Source organism: Phascolarctos cinereus, unplaced genomic scaffold, assembly GCF_003287225.1.
Source record: "Phascolarctos cinereus isolate Bilbo 61053 unplaced genomic scaffold, phaCin_HiC Scaffold_3;HRSCAF=262, whole genome shotgun sequence".
NCBI classification, from domain to species: domain Eukaryota; kingdom Metazoa; phylum Chordata; class Mammalia; order Diprotodontia; family Phascolarctidae; genus Phascolarctos; species Phascolarctos cinereus.
The window spans coordinates 34,191,479-34,211,177 of NW_027555736.1; the positions used below are offsets into that span (position 1 = coordinate 34,191,479).

The window sequence follows — 19,699 nt, forward strand, 5'->3', positions numbered from 1 at the left end:
AAAGTGGTAGCTGCTTTCTTTGCCATGTCCCTTGCACTCTGTTTCCCAGACTTTTCTCTACGTATGACCAGGCAAGGACTTTGGATCCGACATTGCTGAACTCTCTTCTGGTGATGGGCTTTCTGGTCAGCATTTCATTTCAGTTTTTTATCCTTTTCAGCAGTAAGCTCTATGGCCTGTTACATGCTAGGCTATTTGGACTGTGGGAGATGAGGCAGAATCTTAGGAGTTGAGAGGGCCCTTTCAGGTAGTCCTCAAGTAGCCTGCCCAATGCAGGCATTTCTTCTATAAGAGAGTCTTTACAAGCAGATTGTTCTCTTGCCTCTACTTGAATGCTTCCAGGAATGGGTAACTCATTTTCTCTTGAGACAGTCCATTTTGTTTTTGCATAGCCATAATTGGTATGCTGTAGTAATACTTGAAGGTAAACGTAAAGGCCACCAAGCAGTGTCTCATTAGGCGACTGATAGGGTATGGGATTTAGCATGAGCATGGGTAAATGTGATACATTGCTATTTGTTAAGGGACAGAGTCCTGACAAATAGGGGAACTGGAGACTAGTGAAGCCTTTCTGGAGGAAGTGGTACTGAAGTTTTGTGGCTTCTTAGAATTTGATGATGAAAAAGTATATTTCAGCATGGACAGTGCAGAAGTAGGAGATGGGCTTTCAGATTCAGAAGGCAGCTATTAGATCAGTTGGGCTAAAATGTTGAGTTCATAGGGTCATAGATTTTGAGTTGGGAAGGGACCTCAAAGATCTTCTAGACCAGTGCTGTCACATTCAAATAGTAACAGGCCACTAAACCATACCTAAGGATCCCTGTGGGCCAGCCACGGAGTGATTTAGAAAACCACATATGAACATTTCTTTGTCCTATCTTATTTTTATTTATTTTGTTAAAAATTTCCCAGTTACATTTTGTGTTTTGATGTCTTCTGATCTAGACCAGCACCCTCATTTACAGATAAGGAGACAGCCTCAGAGAGGAGAGAACTCACATTGCTTGTAAGTAGGAGAGTTTGAATTTGCACTCAGGTCATCTGACTCCAAATCCAGTGATCTTTCCATTATTCCAGATGAAATCATGAAGAGGAGTAAAATAGGCTGGAGTCAGGCTGTGAAGGGCCTTAAATTCCAGGCTAGGAGTTTGTATTTTATCTAAGAGAGTATAGAGAATAGCAGGTTTTTGATTCAAATAGACTTTTGCCTAAGCAAGATTATCTTTGTGGAGAAGGCACTGGAGGAGAGATTGGATTGTGCAGTAGCCTAGGTGACCAGGGCTTGAACGAGAGCCGTGTGAGTAGCAGGAAGGGGAGGGCATGGACATAGGATTGACAAGATGGTGGCTAATCTGATTTGGGGTTGAGGGAGAGGGAAGACATCCTCACAGCTGTCAGCCTTGATGACTAGGGAGACGGCAGCAACCTGGAAGGAAACGGAGCAGTTTAGAGGAGGAGTGTGTACAGCAGGGAAAATGGACATCTTCTGTTGTGCTGGAAAAGATATGAGCAGTATGGTCTCAGCAAGAGACTGTCTACCTCCGGAGGACCAGCCTAACTAAATATGTAAGGAACGGTTCGTGGCTAGTGGTCTGGCCATTGCAGGATGAATTATTTGGCTGTGGCAACCTGTGACATAATGAAAAGTACAAAATAGCCCTCAGCGATGGTAGCAGGGGTGGGGTGGGGGTGAGCAGACAGTACTAAAAGTGACAGATTTCAGACCTTCTAGAAACAGTAGCTGTTCTGCTGGCATCCTCCATGAGAGGTCCTTGTCCACCTACCTGAATGGGCTGACAAACTACTGGAGGAAGTGAATCTTAGAAAGTTTGAAGAAAAATGGAGTTTGAAACTGAAGGGGAAGAGAGCTGGCTTGAAGGCCGCCCACCCCTCCAATGGCACTGGCTTTATTATATCCTGGTGGAGGGGAGGCACGCGCTGCTTTATTTGGCCTTGTGTATCCTTAGTGCCAAATACATTTAATACTTATTTAACTGAACTGTGTATCCAGAGGCAACAAGAAACCTAATTTTATGGGATGCTCAGTCATTTAGTGTTGCGTTGTTTATGATGAAATTTTGTAAGCTGTCTCCTGTGAAGATAGTTACTGCTAATTCACCAATTGCAGAGGATGAGCAGCTATAGAGATTCTACAGACAACTTAGTAAGACCTTCCTAATTTAATTGCTATAAACTTTTGTACTTGGAAACTTTAATGTAAAGGTAAGGGAGGGGAGGATGGCGGAGAATATGGCTGGGATCAAGGAATGTAAGAAGCTAAAGGTTTGTAGATTACAAAGAAGCCTTGTGGCTGTGTGCGGTGAGCATTTTCTTCAAGAGGAGAGTTGGGAGATGGTTGAAATGGCAAACAACAAATAATGAAATTGACTACATCTTAAGAGATAAGAAGCTACTCCTTACCATTGTGGGAGTCATTTCCAAATCAGCTGTCTTTGTACAGTCAGACCTTTACCTTGTAAGAGCAGAGATCATAGTATCACAGATTTAGAGCTAGAAAGGACCTTAGAGGTCATCTATTCTAACATCCTCATTTTGCAGATTAGAAGACTGCTGCCCAGAAATAAAAATCAATACCAAGTTACAAGACCAATAAGACAGATAATACATCAGCTAATTTGATTTAAAAATAAAAAAGAGAGGAAACCCAAATTACCAAAATCAAAATTGAGGAATTGATAACAAATGGAGAGAAAACAAAATTGTAAGAAAATATTATAATCAATTATATGCCAACAAAACTAAAAACTTAAAAGTGGTTGAATAATTATAAAATATAAATTGCCTAGATTAATGCAACATAATGTAGATTGTCAAACAATTAATTATCAGAAAGAACATTTGAGCTAGGAATAATCTCCCAAAGGAAAAGAAAGCAACCCTAGAACAGATGAATTTAGAAGTGAACTGCATAAAATATTTAAAGAACAAATAATTTCTTTGTTACATAAATTTTTTAATAAAGAAAGATGATGCATCACCAGTTTTTCCAATGAGAGAGTTATGGTATTGATGCCTAAACTAGGGAGAGAGAAAGTAGAGAAACAAAACTATAGACCAAAATTATTCATGAATATTAATATAACATATCAAATAAAATATAAGCAAAGAGGATACAAGCAATATATTAAAAACAGTCACTATGACAGTTTGCATTTTTTGTGCCATGGATGTAAGGATGCTGCTGTATTAGGAAAATGATAAACACATTAATGATTAAAATTAAAACATGAATGAAGGTAATAAAATCATATTTGTATCTGTAGAAGCAGAAAAAACCTTAAACAAAATGCAGCACTCATTTATGTTACAAAACACTGGACTGTAGGAATAAAAGGAATCTTGATATGATCAAAAGTATCTAAAAGCAAGCGTTGACATAATTGATAGCAGAAACACTGAAAGCTTTTCCAATAAGATCAAGTTAAAGTAAGACTTCTCGTTGCTTTCAATCTTGACAGTGCTAGAAATATAATAAGAAAAATAAATCGAGGAAATAGGCACAGACAAAGAGGAAGCAAAATTATTTTTATTTTCAGACAATATGATAGATTACTTAGAAAACTATCATGAATCAGTGAAAAATTAATCTAGACAATTTTTTCGACACCATTTAACTAGCATTGATTTAGCACTTTATAAGGTTGTGTTTTACAAATATTTCATTTTATTCTCATAAAAACCCTAGGAAGTAAGTGCTGTTATTATCCCCATTTTGCAGATAAGAAGTCTGAGGCTGGCTTTGAACTGGAGTCTTCCCGATTTCAGGCCTAGGTCTCTCTCCAGTATACCACCTGCCTACCACTATAAGGTAGTGGAATAAAAAAATCACAAATGTCATCACCCTTTCAGTAAATTACTCACAAGTGGAAGAGAATGGAAGAGAAATTCCATGTAAATAGTCAATTAGCAAGCATTTATTAAAGCACTTGCTTTGTTCCAGGCCCTAGTTCTCTCCAAGTTAAGGTAAATTAAAAGCATTTACTTTTGGCCTGAACTTTGGATTTTGTTGACCGTATCTGATGGCCCTTTCTTAATCCTGACCGCTTTTTCTGGACTTCCCTATCTCTTGGACTGTGTGACATTGCCGCGCCTCAGTTTGCTTCCTGCTGGATGACCTCTGTTCCTCAGCTGTTCATCATGATCTGTATCATGTTTCCTGACTGTGCTTGTCCCTGAAGATTCTGTCCTGAGCACTCTTCCTCTGTTCTCTCTACACTCTCTCAATTGGGGACTTCCTTTGCTCCCATGGACTTAATGATCATTTTTACACCAGTGACTACTGAGTCTGTACTTACAGCTTTGGCCTCTCCTCAGCTCTGGGCTTGCATCTGCAGTTACTGATTAGATGTGTCTGATAGAATGACCCACTAGACAGCTTAAACTCAGCCTTCAAAACAAAGCTCATCACTCCCATCCCACCCTTCTTCTGAATTTCACTATTTCTTTTTTATGATTTTAATGTTTTATTTTCCCCTAATCACATGTAAAAATAATTTTTAATATTTTTTTTAAATTTGAGTTCCAAATTTTCTCCCTCCGTCTCTGTCCCTTCACACTCTTTCTTTTGAGTCCCAGTCACCCAATTTCACCACCTCATTGCTGTCTTTGACTCTTCACTGTCTCTCATCACATATCAAATAAATAGCAAAATTTTGTTGTTTTTACCTCACAACTTCTCTGGTAGCCTAGTCTTTCTCAACTTTCGTCTGTCCTCAGGGCTAGCGGCGTCAGACTTCTGGCACCAAAACTCCTGGCCTGAACTAGATTGAAATATAATCAGGAAATGTTTAAAAAATAAAAATACAATACAAAATAGTTAATTTTTGCTTGTGGTTTTCCAAGTCAACATGTAGCTCCCAGGGACCGGTTCTTCTTGAGTTTGACACCACTGGTCTGTACAGCTGCCAAGGTGATTTTCTGAAGTTCAGGTCTGACTTGTCACTTCCTGTGTTGCTAACCTCCAGAGGCTTCTTATGGCCTCAGGATAAAACAGACACTCTTGTCTGACTAGGAAAGTGCCCCACTTCCAGCTTGCCTATGTCTTCTTCCCTTCCCAGCTGTGGGGTCCAGCCTTACTGCCTTCTTCCTGCTCCTGACTCACTACACCCTCTCTTCAGCTTTGGGCTTTTGCCCGGGCTCCTCCTTCGTGCCCTCCCTACCATGATGTCACTTTGTGCTGATGCTGCCTGTAATTAGGAGCTATTTCTCAGAGGTCGCGTCTCCTCCAGTGCCCTCTCTGAGAGGAGGCCCTTCCTGATTCCCTCAGCTGTGAGGCCCTCTCTTCCCAAATTATCCTGAATTTCTTCTGTACAGTCTTGTTTGGTGTGTATCTCCTCCATGGAACATTTGTTCCTTGGAAGCAAGTTTGATTTCATTCTTGTTTTTTTGTCACCAGATTAATTGTAGGTTAATTGGATTTTGTAGGTTTGGAAAGACTGACCACAGCCTGTCTATCACACTGTCTCAGAGAGTTTTTTAGAGACTTTAAGCAGCTTGCCTATTCGAACAGCTATGGTCCAAGGTGGAATTTTAACCAGGTCTTCTTAACTCTAGGTCTAGTACTCTAGAATTAAGAAAACCCGGCTAATTGCCTTTTGCTCATTTCTCTGCATAGATACTACTTATTTCCACAATATAAAGTTGAAAATATTTTGATGACCATGGTTCTGAAATAAACATTTTATAGATATGTTTAAATTCATCTTGTTTCACTCATATAGAGCTACACATTGTCGCCATTGTGATGTCACAGGAATGGTAACATGTGTAAAAACTAGAAATTCAAACTGGAATCGCACCTGATATTTAAGCAGTGCAAGTAATTTAAAAATTTTTGTGGCAAATTGGACATGTTACAGAGAAATAAAAATATGAATTTGAACATGAACCACCAAAATACGTAACTCTTTCAAGACTACATGGAGCCCTATTTACCTGGAAGAATGAAGAGCAAGTGTAGAAACAAGTGTGGACCAGTATACAATTCAAATACGTTCTCAGAAATGTGTGGAAAATTCTTTTAAGTTGTTTGCTGTAACATACAAAAAATTTCACTGCAAATAAATATATTGGTCACTAATATGTATATATCTTGTTGGAAAACCTTATGCATGGTCTGTAAATTCTCTGCCTGGCACTAGATGGCACACTTTGGCTTTGTATAAAAATACACAGATTTATTTAGGTGCCTTGAAAGAAGACCCCAGGGGAAAATATTATTGTTATAAATAGCCAAGATGATGTATAGTTTCTCAAACTCATTTATCGCATTTCAGATCTTGCTACTCATAGATAAAGCTGCTTAAAACTGTAATGCCTCAGATGTTCCTGACATTTTTATAAGAACTAGATTATTAAAAATGACAGGATTTATGAATGTGCTACTGAAATAAGTCCACACAATATGTGTGTGGACTTTAAATAAAAGTGGGATTTATATTATGAAACAGTTGCTGTTCAAATATTGTGATAAAACCAATAACTGTAGTGTTACTGCATATGAAATATTAGAAATAGGAGTAAAAGAAAAAGTAGATTATAAAAATTGCAGTTTTTTATTAAAAAATACAAACTGCCAGTAGCTTTTTAGCATTTTTTTTCTCCCATGCGTGGAAAAGGAGATGGTTCAATGTAATGGAAGTAAGGAGTTAAAGGTATGAAGGTGGGTTTTCAGTAATAACAACATTTATATAGCTCGTGCTATGTGCCAGGCACTGGGCTAAGCCCTTTATAATAATTATCTCATTTAATCCTCACAACAACCCTAGGAAGAAGGTGCTATTATTGTCCCCATTTTACTGATAAGGAAACTGAGGCAAGTAGGTCAAGTGACTTGCCCAGAGCCACACAGCTATTGTTTGAGGCTAGATTTGAACTTTGTGACTCCAGGTCTGGCGCTGTATCCACTGCGACACCTAGCTGCCCTTAGGGCAATAACTGAAAGTTGTCTTACTGGTTGTAACCCAGTCAGTTTTTGCATTGGGTATAAGACTCAAATCTTTCCTAATTATTAGACAATGGGTTCCATCTGGTAACAAATGGAAAGTTGAGGCAAATTATTAGCCACTTCACCTTCATAGACTTATCTAGCCCTTTCTTAAAATATCTAGGAGACAGAATTCTTTTTTTTTTTTGGCTAGGCAATGGGGTTAAGTGACTTGCCCAGGGTCACATAGCTAGTAAGTGTTATGTGTGTGAGGCGAGATAAAATTCTTAAACCACATAATCAGGATATTTATGTAGACCCTCTGTGTGGTTGGTAGGTAGAAGTCAGCGGAGGTTAGTAAGAACTCCTGGGCAGTGTCAGACCTGAGTTCACTCAGGAGGGAGGTAGTTCAGAAATGTTCACAGAATTGGCATGTGCAGGGTGGCATTAGGTAGTCAGTACCTGTTGACAGATAGGAAAACCCCCGGGGAGTTTGGTAAGTGGGTACAGATTGGACATGCAGGATAAGGGCAGAGTATTTGTTTCCTTCGGCAAACATTAAGTGCCTGCTTTGTGCAGCTCATTGGGGGAGATACAGAGATAAGAAAGATTCTCTGCCCTCAAGGAGATTCTGGTTTAGTCAGATGACAATATAAGTACATCCTAAGAGCAGCAAATGCAGTGAGCTAAGTGAGTGAGGGAGCACTTCTGTTAGAGGAGCCTTAGACTACTAAGGAGGGGTCTCCAGCCTCCCAGGGGAAGGGAAAACTGCCATTCCATCTTGCATCAGGCTCCTGCCTTTGAGGTAAGGGTAGAAAATGCCATTTCATTGCTGCCAGGTCTCCTGCCTGGTTGCCTGTTTTCTAATGGAAAAGGAAAAAAACCTTCCATCAAGTACCAGAAGCTTCAGGTTCCAGGGAAGAGAAGAAAGGCTGTAAGTCTCCAGCCTCATTTCATGCTTTGGGAGAGGGGGAGTAATACTATTCCTTCAGCCCTAAACACTCCTCCCTTCACCTGAGCTGCTTGTGGCCAGAGAAGAATCCGTCCTGAGGGACTTTTACAATGCTGACTGTTCTTGCTTTAAGTAAATGTAAAAAATTCTGAAAGAAATCCACATTCCAAAAAACTGCCTTTGAAAACTTACTATACAGTACGGTGTGGGCTTGCACTTGGGCTCTCTCTCTCTGCCTGCCCCTGCTTCTCACAGGTGCTCTGCAACCTCCCTTCCTATTCTCCCCTCCCCCCAAAAGTCCTCTCCAAGTGAATGCAGCAGAATGTATGTGCTACCAAGGAGAAACCACCAATGCTGCCAGGCTTGGCTTGAGACCTTAAGCACGGAGCAGAGCCCCCTCTGCCCACCTGCTCTTGTGCTGTTCCCGTGTATCTGTCTATCAGTCCCAAGTTTGGGTGTCACGTGTCTGTCCCCAGCCTGTGGGTATCCTGTCCTCTCCTCTATTTGTGTCAGCCCCCACATATCTGCCCCCCCAGTGTTCTTCCTCTTGGTTCTGGCCAGGTCCTCACGTGGCTGCCTCCATCCGTGGGTTCCCTTGCTTCTCTGTCCCTAGCCCCCAGGTGTCCTTGAACCATATGCTGGCCCCCTCCCTCTGGGTGTTCATCCTCATTCCCACTTCCCTCCTTCTCTCTCTCCCTTCTCCATCTCTGAGGGCTTACTTTGCTTTACATAGAGATCTGTGGAATGGTTCGCTTCCATAAAGTGAACACTGTCTGCATACCTAAAATCATTGTGCAGTGATTCACAAACTCCCTTCTACCTCCCTTCTACCCATCCCAGTGATTCTGAACTTTCCACAACACTTAAAAGCCCCTTCCTAGTCTCCCATTGTCCTTTCCCTTTTTCCCCCCTCCCCCTCTTCCCATCTGCCATTGTGCTCTCTAAAGTCAACAAACTTTGACTTCAGTTACTTCCCTCATTCACTGGGGATGGGGTGGGGGGTGAGCATTTCTTGCTCTCTGTTGCCACTTCTAGGCGCTCGCTCTCTCTCCATCTTCTGTAACCTCTCCTCCTTGGGGGTTCTCTCAATTTCCATCTGCCCCCTAGTCAAGATTCTGGGAGCTGTTGTCTGCCAACCTCTGGGTCATTCCTCTGCCTTTAATGAATTCAGTGCCAGGCTCCCAGTCTTTCCCCCTCAACTCCTGCCTCTATGTAGGAGACTTGTATGTATGGATAGTCCTTCAAATATCTGAGTTTCTCGGTTTATTCACTTCACGTGAGCTGTTCGTCCATCCCATCTTAGCCACACACAAAGATGATCATATCTTTGATCTTGCTGTTACCCACATACCACATACATTCTCTCTCCATGTACATGCCTTTATCTGATCCCAGTCCACTGCACAGGCAACTAGGTGGCTCAGTAGATAGAGTCCTGGGCCTGGAGTCAGGAAGACCTGATTTCAAATCTGGCCCTAGACGCTTACTAGCTGTGTGACCTTGGGCAAGTCACTTCACTGCCTCAGTTTCCTCATCTTTAAAATGCACTGGTATCTTTGCTGAGAAAACCCCAGATAGGCTCATGAAGAGTTGGACATGACTGAAATGGCTGAATGGCAACAACAGTCTGTCGCCATCCCACCTCTCCCTCTGTCTTGTACCCTCAGACCGTGTTGTTTGTCACTATTCATTTCTTTGCTGGGTCATCACCCTTGCGCTCTCCCCCTCCTCCATCTTGGCCCCTTACCCCTTGGTAAACCAGTTCTATTCATCATTTTCCTGTTCTCTCAAACCCCTAGATTCCCCCCCCCCCACTGCATCACAAATCTTTCTCTGGTAAGCCTCAGCTTTGGATCACCCCCGCCATCCACCACTTTTGGAACTATACATGGATTGCTGGACAACACTGGAGAAAATCGCCAAAGTGTGGTTACTGGTTCCCCTGCAAGTTACATCACCTTAACTGGGCCTTCATGACATCGACATCATTCTTTTTTACACCTTCCTTACCATCCTACTCACCACAAGGCTCTTAAGAAACCTTTTTTTATCACTTCTCAAACCCTCCATGACATCCTCTCCCCTCCCAATCTCAGCTGAGAATCTGGCCTCGAGTTTTATTGAAAAACATTGGTCATTTACAGGGTGTTCCCCTCTCTTCCCTTCTCCCACGTCACCCAGATGCCATCTCCTCCTTCCCCCCTCCCACATGATCCTGTCCCATCCATCTTTTTTGTCATGCCCACCCTCTCACTTATCTTCAGTCCCTCCCTGCCTGTGGCTGAATCCCAACTGCTCACAAACATGCCCATGTCTCTCCTCACCTTCTTTTGGAGGCTCTTAATCTACCTGTCCCCATTGGCTGTTATCCCATAACTTTTTAAGTAGGCTGTTTGTAATAGGTGCCCCTAGTTCCTTTCTTCTCTCTGTTTCATGTTCAAAGTCCTCCCTAACACTCTCCCCCCAACCTTTTCAGCCTTTTTACACCTCAAAACAGCATGTGTGCTCTGTGCATCTGGTGACCCTGACTTCTCGGTGTTCCTCAAACAAGACACTGTCTTGTGACTGGGTGTTTTCAGTGGCTGGCCCTCTTGCCTGGAATGCACTACCTGTTGGCTTCCCCATTCCACAGGAGGCCTTTCTCAGCCCCCCTTAATTCTAGTGCCTTCCCTTGGCTCATTATGGCCAATTTATCCTGTTGGTAATTTTTTTGCACAAAGTGATCTGCATGCTGTCTTCCCCCATTAGACTGGGAGCTCCTTGAGGCCAGGAACTGTCTTACACATTTCTTTGTGTCCCTAGCACTTAGCTCAGTACTTGGCACGTAGTAGGTACTTAATGTTTATTTCCTGACTGGCTGATTGAAGAGGTGGAATTTGAACCTTGAAGCATGAGTAGGTTATTAGCATGTGGGGACAGAAGATAAGTAATCAAAGGATGTGTGTGACTTGAGAGAATATAGATGTGGTTAGAAATAATCACAATTTACACATTTCTGAAATTTGGGATTGGAAAGTATGTTTGCCAGATGTAACAAACCTGACATAATTGATTGTTCTATGGAAGTTACGAATACATGGAATCATTTTACATGTTTATTTTAATTTGCTGATATTTGAGATTCTCTAAGCAAAGGGCACATACATGATAGTAGAATAAGATCATTTTACATACCATATTTTCCTAATGGAGGTACTATAGACCTGCTCTAGTTATTTTTTTCTTTCATTTAATTATGGATAATGGCATTTCCCTTACCTGAAATTCCCTTCCTTCTTCTTTTTTTAACCAAATCCGTCCTATGCTTGAAGCCTCAGTTCAAGTTTCTGATACTTCAGGGCTAAGCTCAGGCTTCTCTGTAAAGATGGCTCAGGCCGCAGTGGCCCTCTTTTCTGCCAGGGATAGGGTTCTGGGAGTGAAGTTAGGACAGGATGGACTAGGTCTCCTTATCTGAAAGTGTAGCAGCCACTCATGATCCAGATCACAATAATAATTGGTATGGAGGCTTTAACCTGCTTAATTTTTCTAACCTAAGCTAGTTCATCCCTTCTGTGGCAGTCTGATGGCCTTCTGCTCTCGCGGGTTCGCCATATTGGTGCAAGACTTAGTGTGGATGGACACCTAATTGGCTTTAGTCCTCCTATAGCTCAGAGCTCCAGAACTCAAGCGATCTGTTAGTTTCAGTCTTCCCAGCAGTAGGGAACTATATACATGGCTACTTTGTACCCTTTTCTCCATTCATAGTGCTCGTGGTCCACTCATGTGCAAACTTGGAAATTAATCATGACATGCTTGTTGATGGCTCTTATATTGTTGTCTTCATTATTATTTAACTCTGAGATTATTTATGTTTTTATATGTTTATGCCCTGTCTCTCCAGTTGGATTGTAGGTTCCTATAGGGCAGGCATCAGGTTTTATACTTTGTGTATCTTTTGAAGAGAGACTTTTACAGAATAGGTACCCCATAAATATTTGTTGATTTATAGTTCTCAAATTTTAGTCTGTAAGTTATTATGAAACCTTTTATTCCAGGAAATTCCTTTATTTATTACAGAAGTTTTTAAAATGGGCTTTGACAGAAAATATTAAAATTAAGTAATAGATTAATAATTATAATATTAAGGTAAAGTATTCTCTAAAAGTTTTAATTTATAAAGTTTTATGTTAAATTCATATTTTCAATTGACTGAATCCACAAATTTATGCTTTTATCTGTTAAGCTTTTGGTAGTTAGTTACTTGAATAATTTCTTGATAGATTTAGTATAATTATTGACTGAGGTTAATTATGGTGTTAATTATTTGAAGTCTTTATAACTTGGTTTCTTTAAACATGTTTGGGTGTGACCTGCATTCAGAAAATTGAGATGGAAATCAGAATCCTGAAATATGAATTAGAGGATGATTATTTCTGTTACAAAAGTATTCTTCAGTTTAGAAAAAAAATTCATAGAGAAGTATAGCAGTTTCCCCCTTGTGCATTTCAAATGCTTTATTTTACGTGTAAGTTTTCAGGAACATATCTCTTTTGTAAACTCAGAAACATCTTATCTCTGGGAGCCCTCTTTGTTATGTTCTAATTACTATATGTGCACTCCATGCATTATAGAAAAAGATTCTATGATACTTTTCAGCCAGTTGTAAATTGTATAATAAAGATACACGTCCAGAGGTATAGATAGAGGTAAATCATCTCTTTTTCCTCTGTATACATTGCAGACATTATTAGTTTTCTAGCTCAGTAGACTTGATATTATGAAGGTCACTTAATTTTTAGTTGTTCAACATTACAGACTATTTCTGAGGATTTCTGAAGAAGTCTCATTCTGAGATAGATAAAGGACCTTTTTCACACTTTGGAAAAAATGCTTTTGGTTGGAGGTAAAGCATTGGAAAATTTCTCCTGACACTGAAGGTTGCTTTAGTCAGACTTGAGTTCTATGTCATCAGAATTCTAGGATTTCTTTTCCTCTTAATACTTAATATTCTGTTTAGGAGAGGGGCCCAAGAGTCCTGATTTGTCTTGGCCTTTGATATTTTCTGTTGTCCTACTTCCTGAAGGCCAAGAAAACCTCCCTGATTGGACATGGTCTGCATCCACTGAGGTGGCAGCTCCTATCTTTTGGGTCCCTTTGGGTCTTCAGAGTTGTACTTTTGTCACCACTGCTTTGCATTCTCCAAGACCTCAAATGATAGAGCAGTCAGATCCCTGTGTCCAGAGGATGTGTTAGCGGGATTCAATTATGACCAAAGTCGAGGAGGGAATTATTTGGCAGCGTCTGCCACAGTAATCTTCACCATTGCTACTGCAACAAAACAGGGTCATTCTGGAGTAAAAAATACCCACATGGCAAAGCAGAATCAGAGTTTTTGTGAAAAGTCAAATAACACTTTTTGATGACACTGTCATTTCAAGTTTAACGTTTTTTTTAAAATGTCATATTTGGCAGTGGGTTGCTTTGACATGAGGGTGTGATACATTTTATTTATTTTAAATGGTATTTCCACAGCAAATTGTATGCAGCATATCTATGGTGATTTCAGATATAAAATTTGGAGGATGTGTAGCATAATGGAAGAAGCCCTGAATTTGGAGTCAGATGATGAGTTCAGATGTTGATTCTGCCATTTATTATTTTTGTGACTTTGGGCAATTCACTTAATCTCTCCAGACCTCAGTTTCCTCACCTGTAAATTTGAGGTTATAGATTGGTTGACGTTTAGGCTCTTTTTCTGTTCTAAATCCCATGATTAAATATAATTAAGACAATTCATCATTAATGATCCCACTGATTTTGTATATATCACTGTTTACGCTGCATACACATGCATGAGACCCCAGTAGCAGATTGTGCTGGGCATTGAGTCAGGAAGACTAAGTTCTGAATCCCACCTCTGACTTGTGTGTCCCTGGACAAATTGTTCAACTAACCTCTTTGTAGCTCAGGCAGCTCTCTAGAATTTTTCATTTAAATCTTCAAGTAGGCATTCATACAGGGTGTTCCAAAAGTCTTGGAGCAGTTTTAAGCTCTTCAAGTTTAATAAAGCCATATAGACCTTAATTTAGATAATTATAGCTTAATTTATATATTAATATAGCTTTTAAGCTATATGAAGCTTAATTTAAGCTATTAAAGCATAAAACTACTCCAAGACTTTTGGTACATCCTGCTAGTCCAAAATAGACATTAATGATAAGGAGGAAATATTAAAAAATCTGAATAAGATTATAGGGGAAATATTTAGCATGTTAAAAATACTTCCTTTTAAGCAGCACTTATTTTTTATATGGAAAAAAATATAATTCCGCTTAATACTGTTACCAATTATATTTACTCACATCATTTCAAGTATTTATTAAGCATCTATTATGTGTAAGGCTCTAGGTGCTAAGGATAGAATGACAGAATGAAAAACAATACTTGCTCATGGTGGTGCTTACATACTGCTGTTTCTTAAGTGTGTTTGGATGAATTATTTACCTTTTGACAACATTTTGTCTGACTTTAGTTTATGTATTCCCACAAAGTAATAAAACAGCATTTGCTTTGAAAAAGTATAGCTAAACTTTAAATTAGCTCAGAATCCTAGCATTTTACAGAAGGTTGCAGAGCTGGTTAGCAGGAAGACCGACATTAGAAGCTGTTGGTTGGCTTCTGCTGGTTTCCCAGTAATGTTTTATGGTTCCTCTTTTGAGAAAACGTGTGGATTGTCAAATGCGTATGTTGACTTGAAGTAAACTAATCCTTTTCTCCCGTATTTAGGCCTCCTTCCAGCGTTCCAATAGCCATGACAAAGTGAGGAGAATTGTTGCAGAAGAGGGTCGCACTGCGAGAAATCTGATCGCTTGGAGTGTTCCCCTGGAAAACAAAGATGATGACGGTAGGTATCAGAGAAAAAACACTGATTTAAAAAGTGTACACTGGAGACATCCTTTTAATCCTCTAGCAATCAGTCAGTCAAGCACTGAGGAAACCCCTGCTCGGTGTCAGGTTCTGGAGATACAAAGACAGACATGGACTAGGCCCTGCCTTCAAGGAATTAGCCCCTGTGGGGTAAGACAGGGTATGTGTATGCTACAGGATCCATATGTGTCCTGGACATCATGACAAGACCAGCAGCCTGGGGGAGGGGGGCGGAAGGATCTGGGGAGCCCTCCTATTGAAGGGGCTTTTAGTGGAGCTGTGGAGAAAACCAGAAATTCTTGGAGAAGGAAGGAGGGAGTGCATTCATGGGGCATGGCCCGTGGAAACTCACTGAGGTTGGAGGTAGTGGGTTGTTTGTGGAGATGAACAAGGTTTATGGTGACTGGTCCAAATGTGCAAAGGGGAGTGAGGCATACATAGTAAGGCCAGAAAGGTAACCCAGGTTGTGAAGGACCTTAAATGCCAAACAGTGGGATTTGTATTTGACTCTGGAGGTAATAGGGATGCAGTAGGAGTAAATATTTTTAAAAATATATTTTTATTGACTTTTTCATGCCAACTAAATTTCCCCCTGTATCCTTCCTCCTTGGGAAGCCATACCTTATAATAAAGAATTTTTTTTTTAAAAAGAGGAAGAAGAGAAAAAAGTCAGCAAAATAAATCAATACATAAAAAATATAACTATGCAGTGTTCCTGCATATGGGTGTATGGGCCACTCCCATTTTTGCAAAGCAGGGGGTAGAGGTATCTTTTTGTTTCTCTTCGTTGGGTAAAATTTGTTCTTTGTATTTTTGCAATTTTTTTTTAAAAATTAGTTTTGTTTTTTATTCTGAACTTCAAAACATTGAAAAGGAACATTTCCATATACACAACAGAAGACAAAAAGTGGATCCTGTGTGAAACCATGAATCTCCATTTCACATCATTTGTTTTAAAAAATTTATATATCTATATTAATATTTTATTCATATGTGTTATTTTCAGAACTCTTCTGCTTGACTGCTTCCTGTTTTCAACTTCTGTTCTCTTCTGTGCATTTAAAAAAGTGCTACAGTGGGCCTCCTTTTTTTCTGGCATCACTATTGTTAAACCCCCTTAGAAACCCTCCCCTCCCCAAGAGAAAGCAAGAAGGAACCCCGCCCTGCTCCTTGTAACAAATTAGCACAGCCAAACAAAACAAAACTACATAGTGGTCATGCCAGAAATGTATGTCTCTGTGCCTTGTGTCCCTCACCTGTCTGTCAGGAGGCGTGTAATGTATTCTATCATAGGTCCTCTGGAATATGTGATTGGCCATTCTTTGATCACAATTCTTAAATGTTTCAAAGTTTTTTTTTTTACTATGTTGCCCTTATGTAAAATTAATCTCCTGATTCTGCTCACTTCACTCTGCATTACTTCATGATACCCAGGATTCTCTGAAATCGTTTCTTGCGTTTTTATTACATTCTTACATTCTTTTGTAGTTTCTTATAGCACAATAATATTGTATTATACTCATAAGCTACAGTTTGTTCAGCCAGAGTGATTTGGGTTTAAGGCATGATATTTAAGAAAAAAAAGGTTTCAGGGATTAAAATTTACATTCCTTTGGGCAGAATACCCACAAGTAAGGTTATGATACCCTATGTAGACAGAGGGAAGGGAGAAAGAAAGAAAGAAAGAAAGAAAGAAAGAAAGAAAGAAAGAAAGAAAGAAAGAAAGAAAGAAAGAAGAAAGAAAGAAAGAAAGAAAAGAAAAGAGAGAGTAGACTGGGTATTATCTTAGGATAGATACTGTTTAGATCCTTGTGAGGTAATGAGGTGAGAGAGAATGAGAGAGAGAGAGAGAGAGAGAGAGAGAGAGAGAGAGAGAGAGAGAGAGAGAGAGAGAAATACAGAGAGAACTGAAGGCAGCCCAGGACAAATTCTTTTGGGAGTCGTCCAGTTAGGGGAAGGTGGATGGGTGATGATCCAAAGTAGTTCCCAAAGGAGACTGAGAGAGTGGTCAGACCGGCTGGTAGAGAGCCAAGAGGGGAGGGTCACAAAATGCACAGAGTACCTAGAAGACAGGAGTGACGTGGAGTTATCTGTAAAGTCTCTAAAATCAGCTGTAAAATGGGATGATAACAGTAGCACCTGCCTGCCAGGGTTGTCGTGAGGATCGAATGAGATCATGTTTATGAAGTGAGTACTTCAGTGCCTACCACGTAATAAAGAATGTTAGCTATTATGGTTATTATTCGTTAGCTCCTAGGTTTTGAGAAACTAAGCGGACCACAGTCTCTCTCACCAAACTGGAAGGGCATCCAGTAGGGGCCAAATACAGATTTTGTTTCTTTTGTCCAAGGGCTATCCCAGCCAAGTTCAGAGAGACTCATGAGGTGATGAGAGAGAGAGAGAGAGAGAGAGAGAGAGAGTGTGTGTGTGTGTGTGTGTGTGTGTGTGTGTGTGTAGCTGTCTGTATACACACATGTATATGCCACAGTCATTATTTCATGAGTCATAAAGGGGTTGTGCTTGATTCAGTAAGCATTTTCTAAGCACTGGCTATGTGCTAGGCACTGTACTAGATTCTAGGCTAGAGATACAAGGACAAAAAACAGTTCTTGCCCTCAGAGAGCTCATATTTTATTGGAGAAAGAGGGATATCAAAATGAACACAGATAAGCCAACGATGATATAAGTGTGTGGATGAGCTGGGCCTCACTACCTAAAATCCTTCGGGTGAAATGGAGGACTACAGGACTCCATGTGGCCCAGCCACCATGCCCTCAAGTCCTCTGAGCTGCCTCTCTAGCCTTGGTGCTATGTTCTCTAGACCGCCAGTCCTGCCATTCCCCTCGGGAGTCCTTTCTGGGCCTAGCCGTTCTTGTAGCTACTCTCTCTCCTACACGTTGTATCTGTCAGTTACAGGGGGAGCTCCTAGGGAGTGGGGATTGGCTTGCTTTTTGTATCCCCATTTGTATTCCCAGTGCTTAGCACTTGGTAAGCATGTGGTGAGGATGTTTTCTTTCTTTTTATTCATTCACTCTTTCTTTTTCTGCATGTTCAGTCACTCTTTAGTTTCCTTTGCTGGTTGATAAGATTCCAGGAGTATAGATTTAGAACTGGAAGGGACTTTGGAGGCTAGCTGATCTGGCTTGAGCCCCTCATTTTACAGCTGAGAAACTGAGGCAGAGCTTAGGTAACTTGCCCAAGGTCACCTAGGAAATAAGTAGTAGAGCTGAGATTTGAAACCAGGTCCTTTGTCTCTAAATCTAGTGGTTTTTTTTTCCCCTCTCTGTCCCTTTGATCATCAGACCTATCTAAGTGTGAGTGTGCCCAGGGCCCTGTCCTAGGTCCTCCCATTAGGTTCTGTGCATTCTATGGAGATGACGTATTTGGTGCTGGTCTTTCAACTGAGTCCCAGCTCAGTGTCACCAGGTGCCTGTTGGTAGAGGTATTGTGAGGCCCTGAGGAGATGGTGGAGACAAAGCACTTTGCAGACCTTCAAGTGCTCTATAAATGTCCCTTATTGTCATTATTGGCCTGTCATCCAGTGAGAACTTCATTCTCTGACCCTTCCACTGCCCCCTTGCGGAGCTCAAGCAGTGTTTGTAGCATAGTAGAAGGATGTGCTGGTATGGGTTTAACAGCCAGGCTGTCTGGAGGGAAGAATGGGCTAACAGCACACTTTTAAGTTTAATCTGCATTGTTAGCATTTTCTCTTTCACTTTACACAGATCCATTTGTTAAGTCTTACTCTTTTTTTTTTTTAGTTTAAATATTCATATCGTCTCTCATGTATTCTCTTCTGATAGGGCCGTCCTGCCAGAGGCCTGCATTATTGCAGGAGCCTGATGGTTGCTCTCCTTGCCTCAAGTTTTTCCCTTCTCCAGTCAATCCTCCACTCAGCATATAGCATATAGCAAACCCCCCTCTACATCTCCCTGTTCATTGAGCTCCAGTGGCTCCTCTTACTTTCAGGGTCAGATATACTGTCCTCTGCTTGGCTTTAAAGCCCTTCATGACTTGTTTCCATACCCGGACACCCCACAACCTCATGCCCCCACCTTTCCAGTCTTCCTACACCTTACTCTTCCACTTACTCTGTGATCTGATGACACTGGTTACCCTAGTGTTCTTCACACACCGCGCTCCATCCCCTGAACCTAAGGATTTTCCCTAGCTGTCCCCCATTCTTGGAACCCTCTCCTTCCTTGTTTCTACCTCCTGGCTTCCCTGGCTTCTATGAAGTCCCCGCTACAGTTGGACGCTCTACAAAGAGCCTTTCCTAGTCCTTAATCTTAGTTCTCTTCTCTGTGAGACTGCCCCGTCTCACTGAAATCCAATTCACTTGCAAGTCAGCACATCACCTTTCTGATGTCGTTGGATGAATAACATCCCCCCTCCCCCCCATATATCCAAAAGGTAGATGCGGTATATTTCATTTGTGTGTAGCGGTTTGAATGATGTCTCTTCCATTGGAGTGTGAGCTCCTTGAGGGCAGGCACTGTTTTTGCCTTTCTTTGTATCTTCAAGCCTAGCTCAGGGCTTGGCATACAGTGGGTGCTTAATAAATGCTTGCTGACTTGACTTACTTGCCTTTTCCCAGCAGTTGTTGTTGACTTCCTAAGTTTTTTCTTTTTGTGTGTATGTAGAATTTTTCTCCCTCTTCATTGTTTGAAATAGATATTGGAGATGTAAGCTTTAATCATCTTCATAATAGGCTTTTTGCTTATATTCCTCATGAGCATTGTGAGACAAGATTGCCAAATGTCCCTGAAATAATGTTTCTTAGTGCCTCTGGACTTGTGAGAAAACTGACTCCCACAACTTCTTTGTTGACCTCCTCAAGGAAAGTCTGAAAATTACCTTTTAGTTTAATTGTAATTTTTTTATACCTTATGGAT

General features: G+C 40.8%; 1 protein-coding gene across 1 annotated transcript in view; it reads left to right on the forward strand.

Annotated features, from left to right (window-relative positions):
- SCAPER (S-phase cyclin A associated protein in the ER) overlaps nucleotides 1-19,699 on the forward strand; it is a 415,034-nt gene that overhangs the window by 12,706 nt on the left and 382,629 nt on the right. Inside the window, 1 exon segment of the mRNA XM_020976028.2 lies at nucleotides 14,664-14,781. Within this exon segment, the coding sequence (XP_020831687.2) occupies nucleotides 14,664-14,781 (118 nt within the window).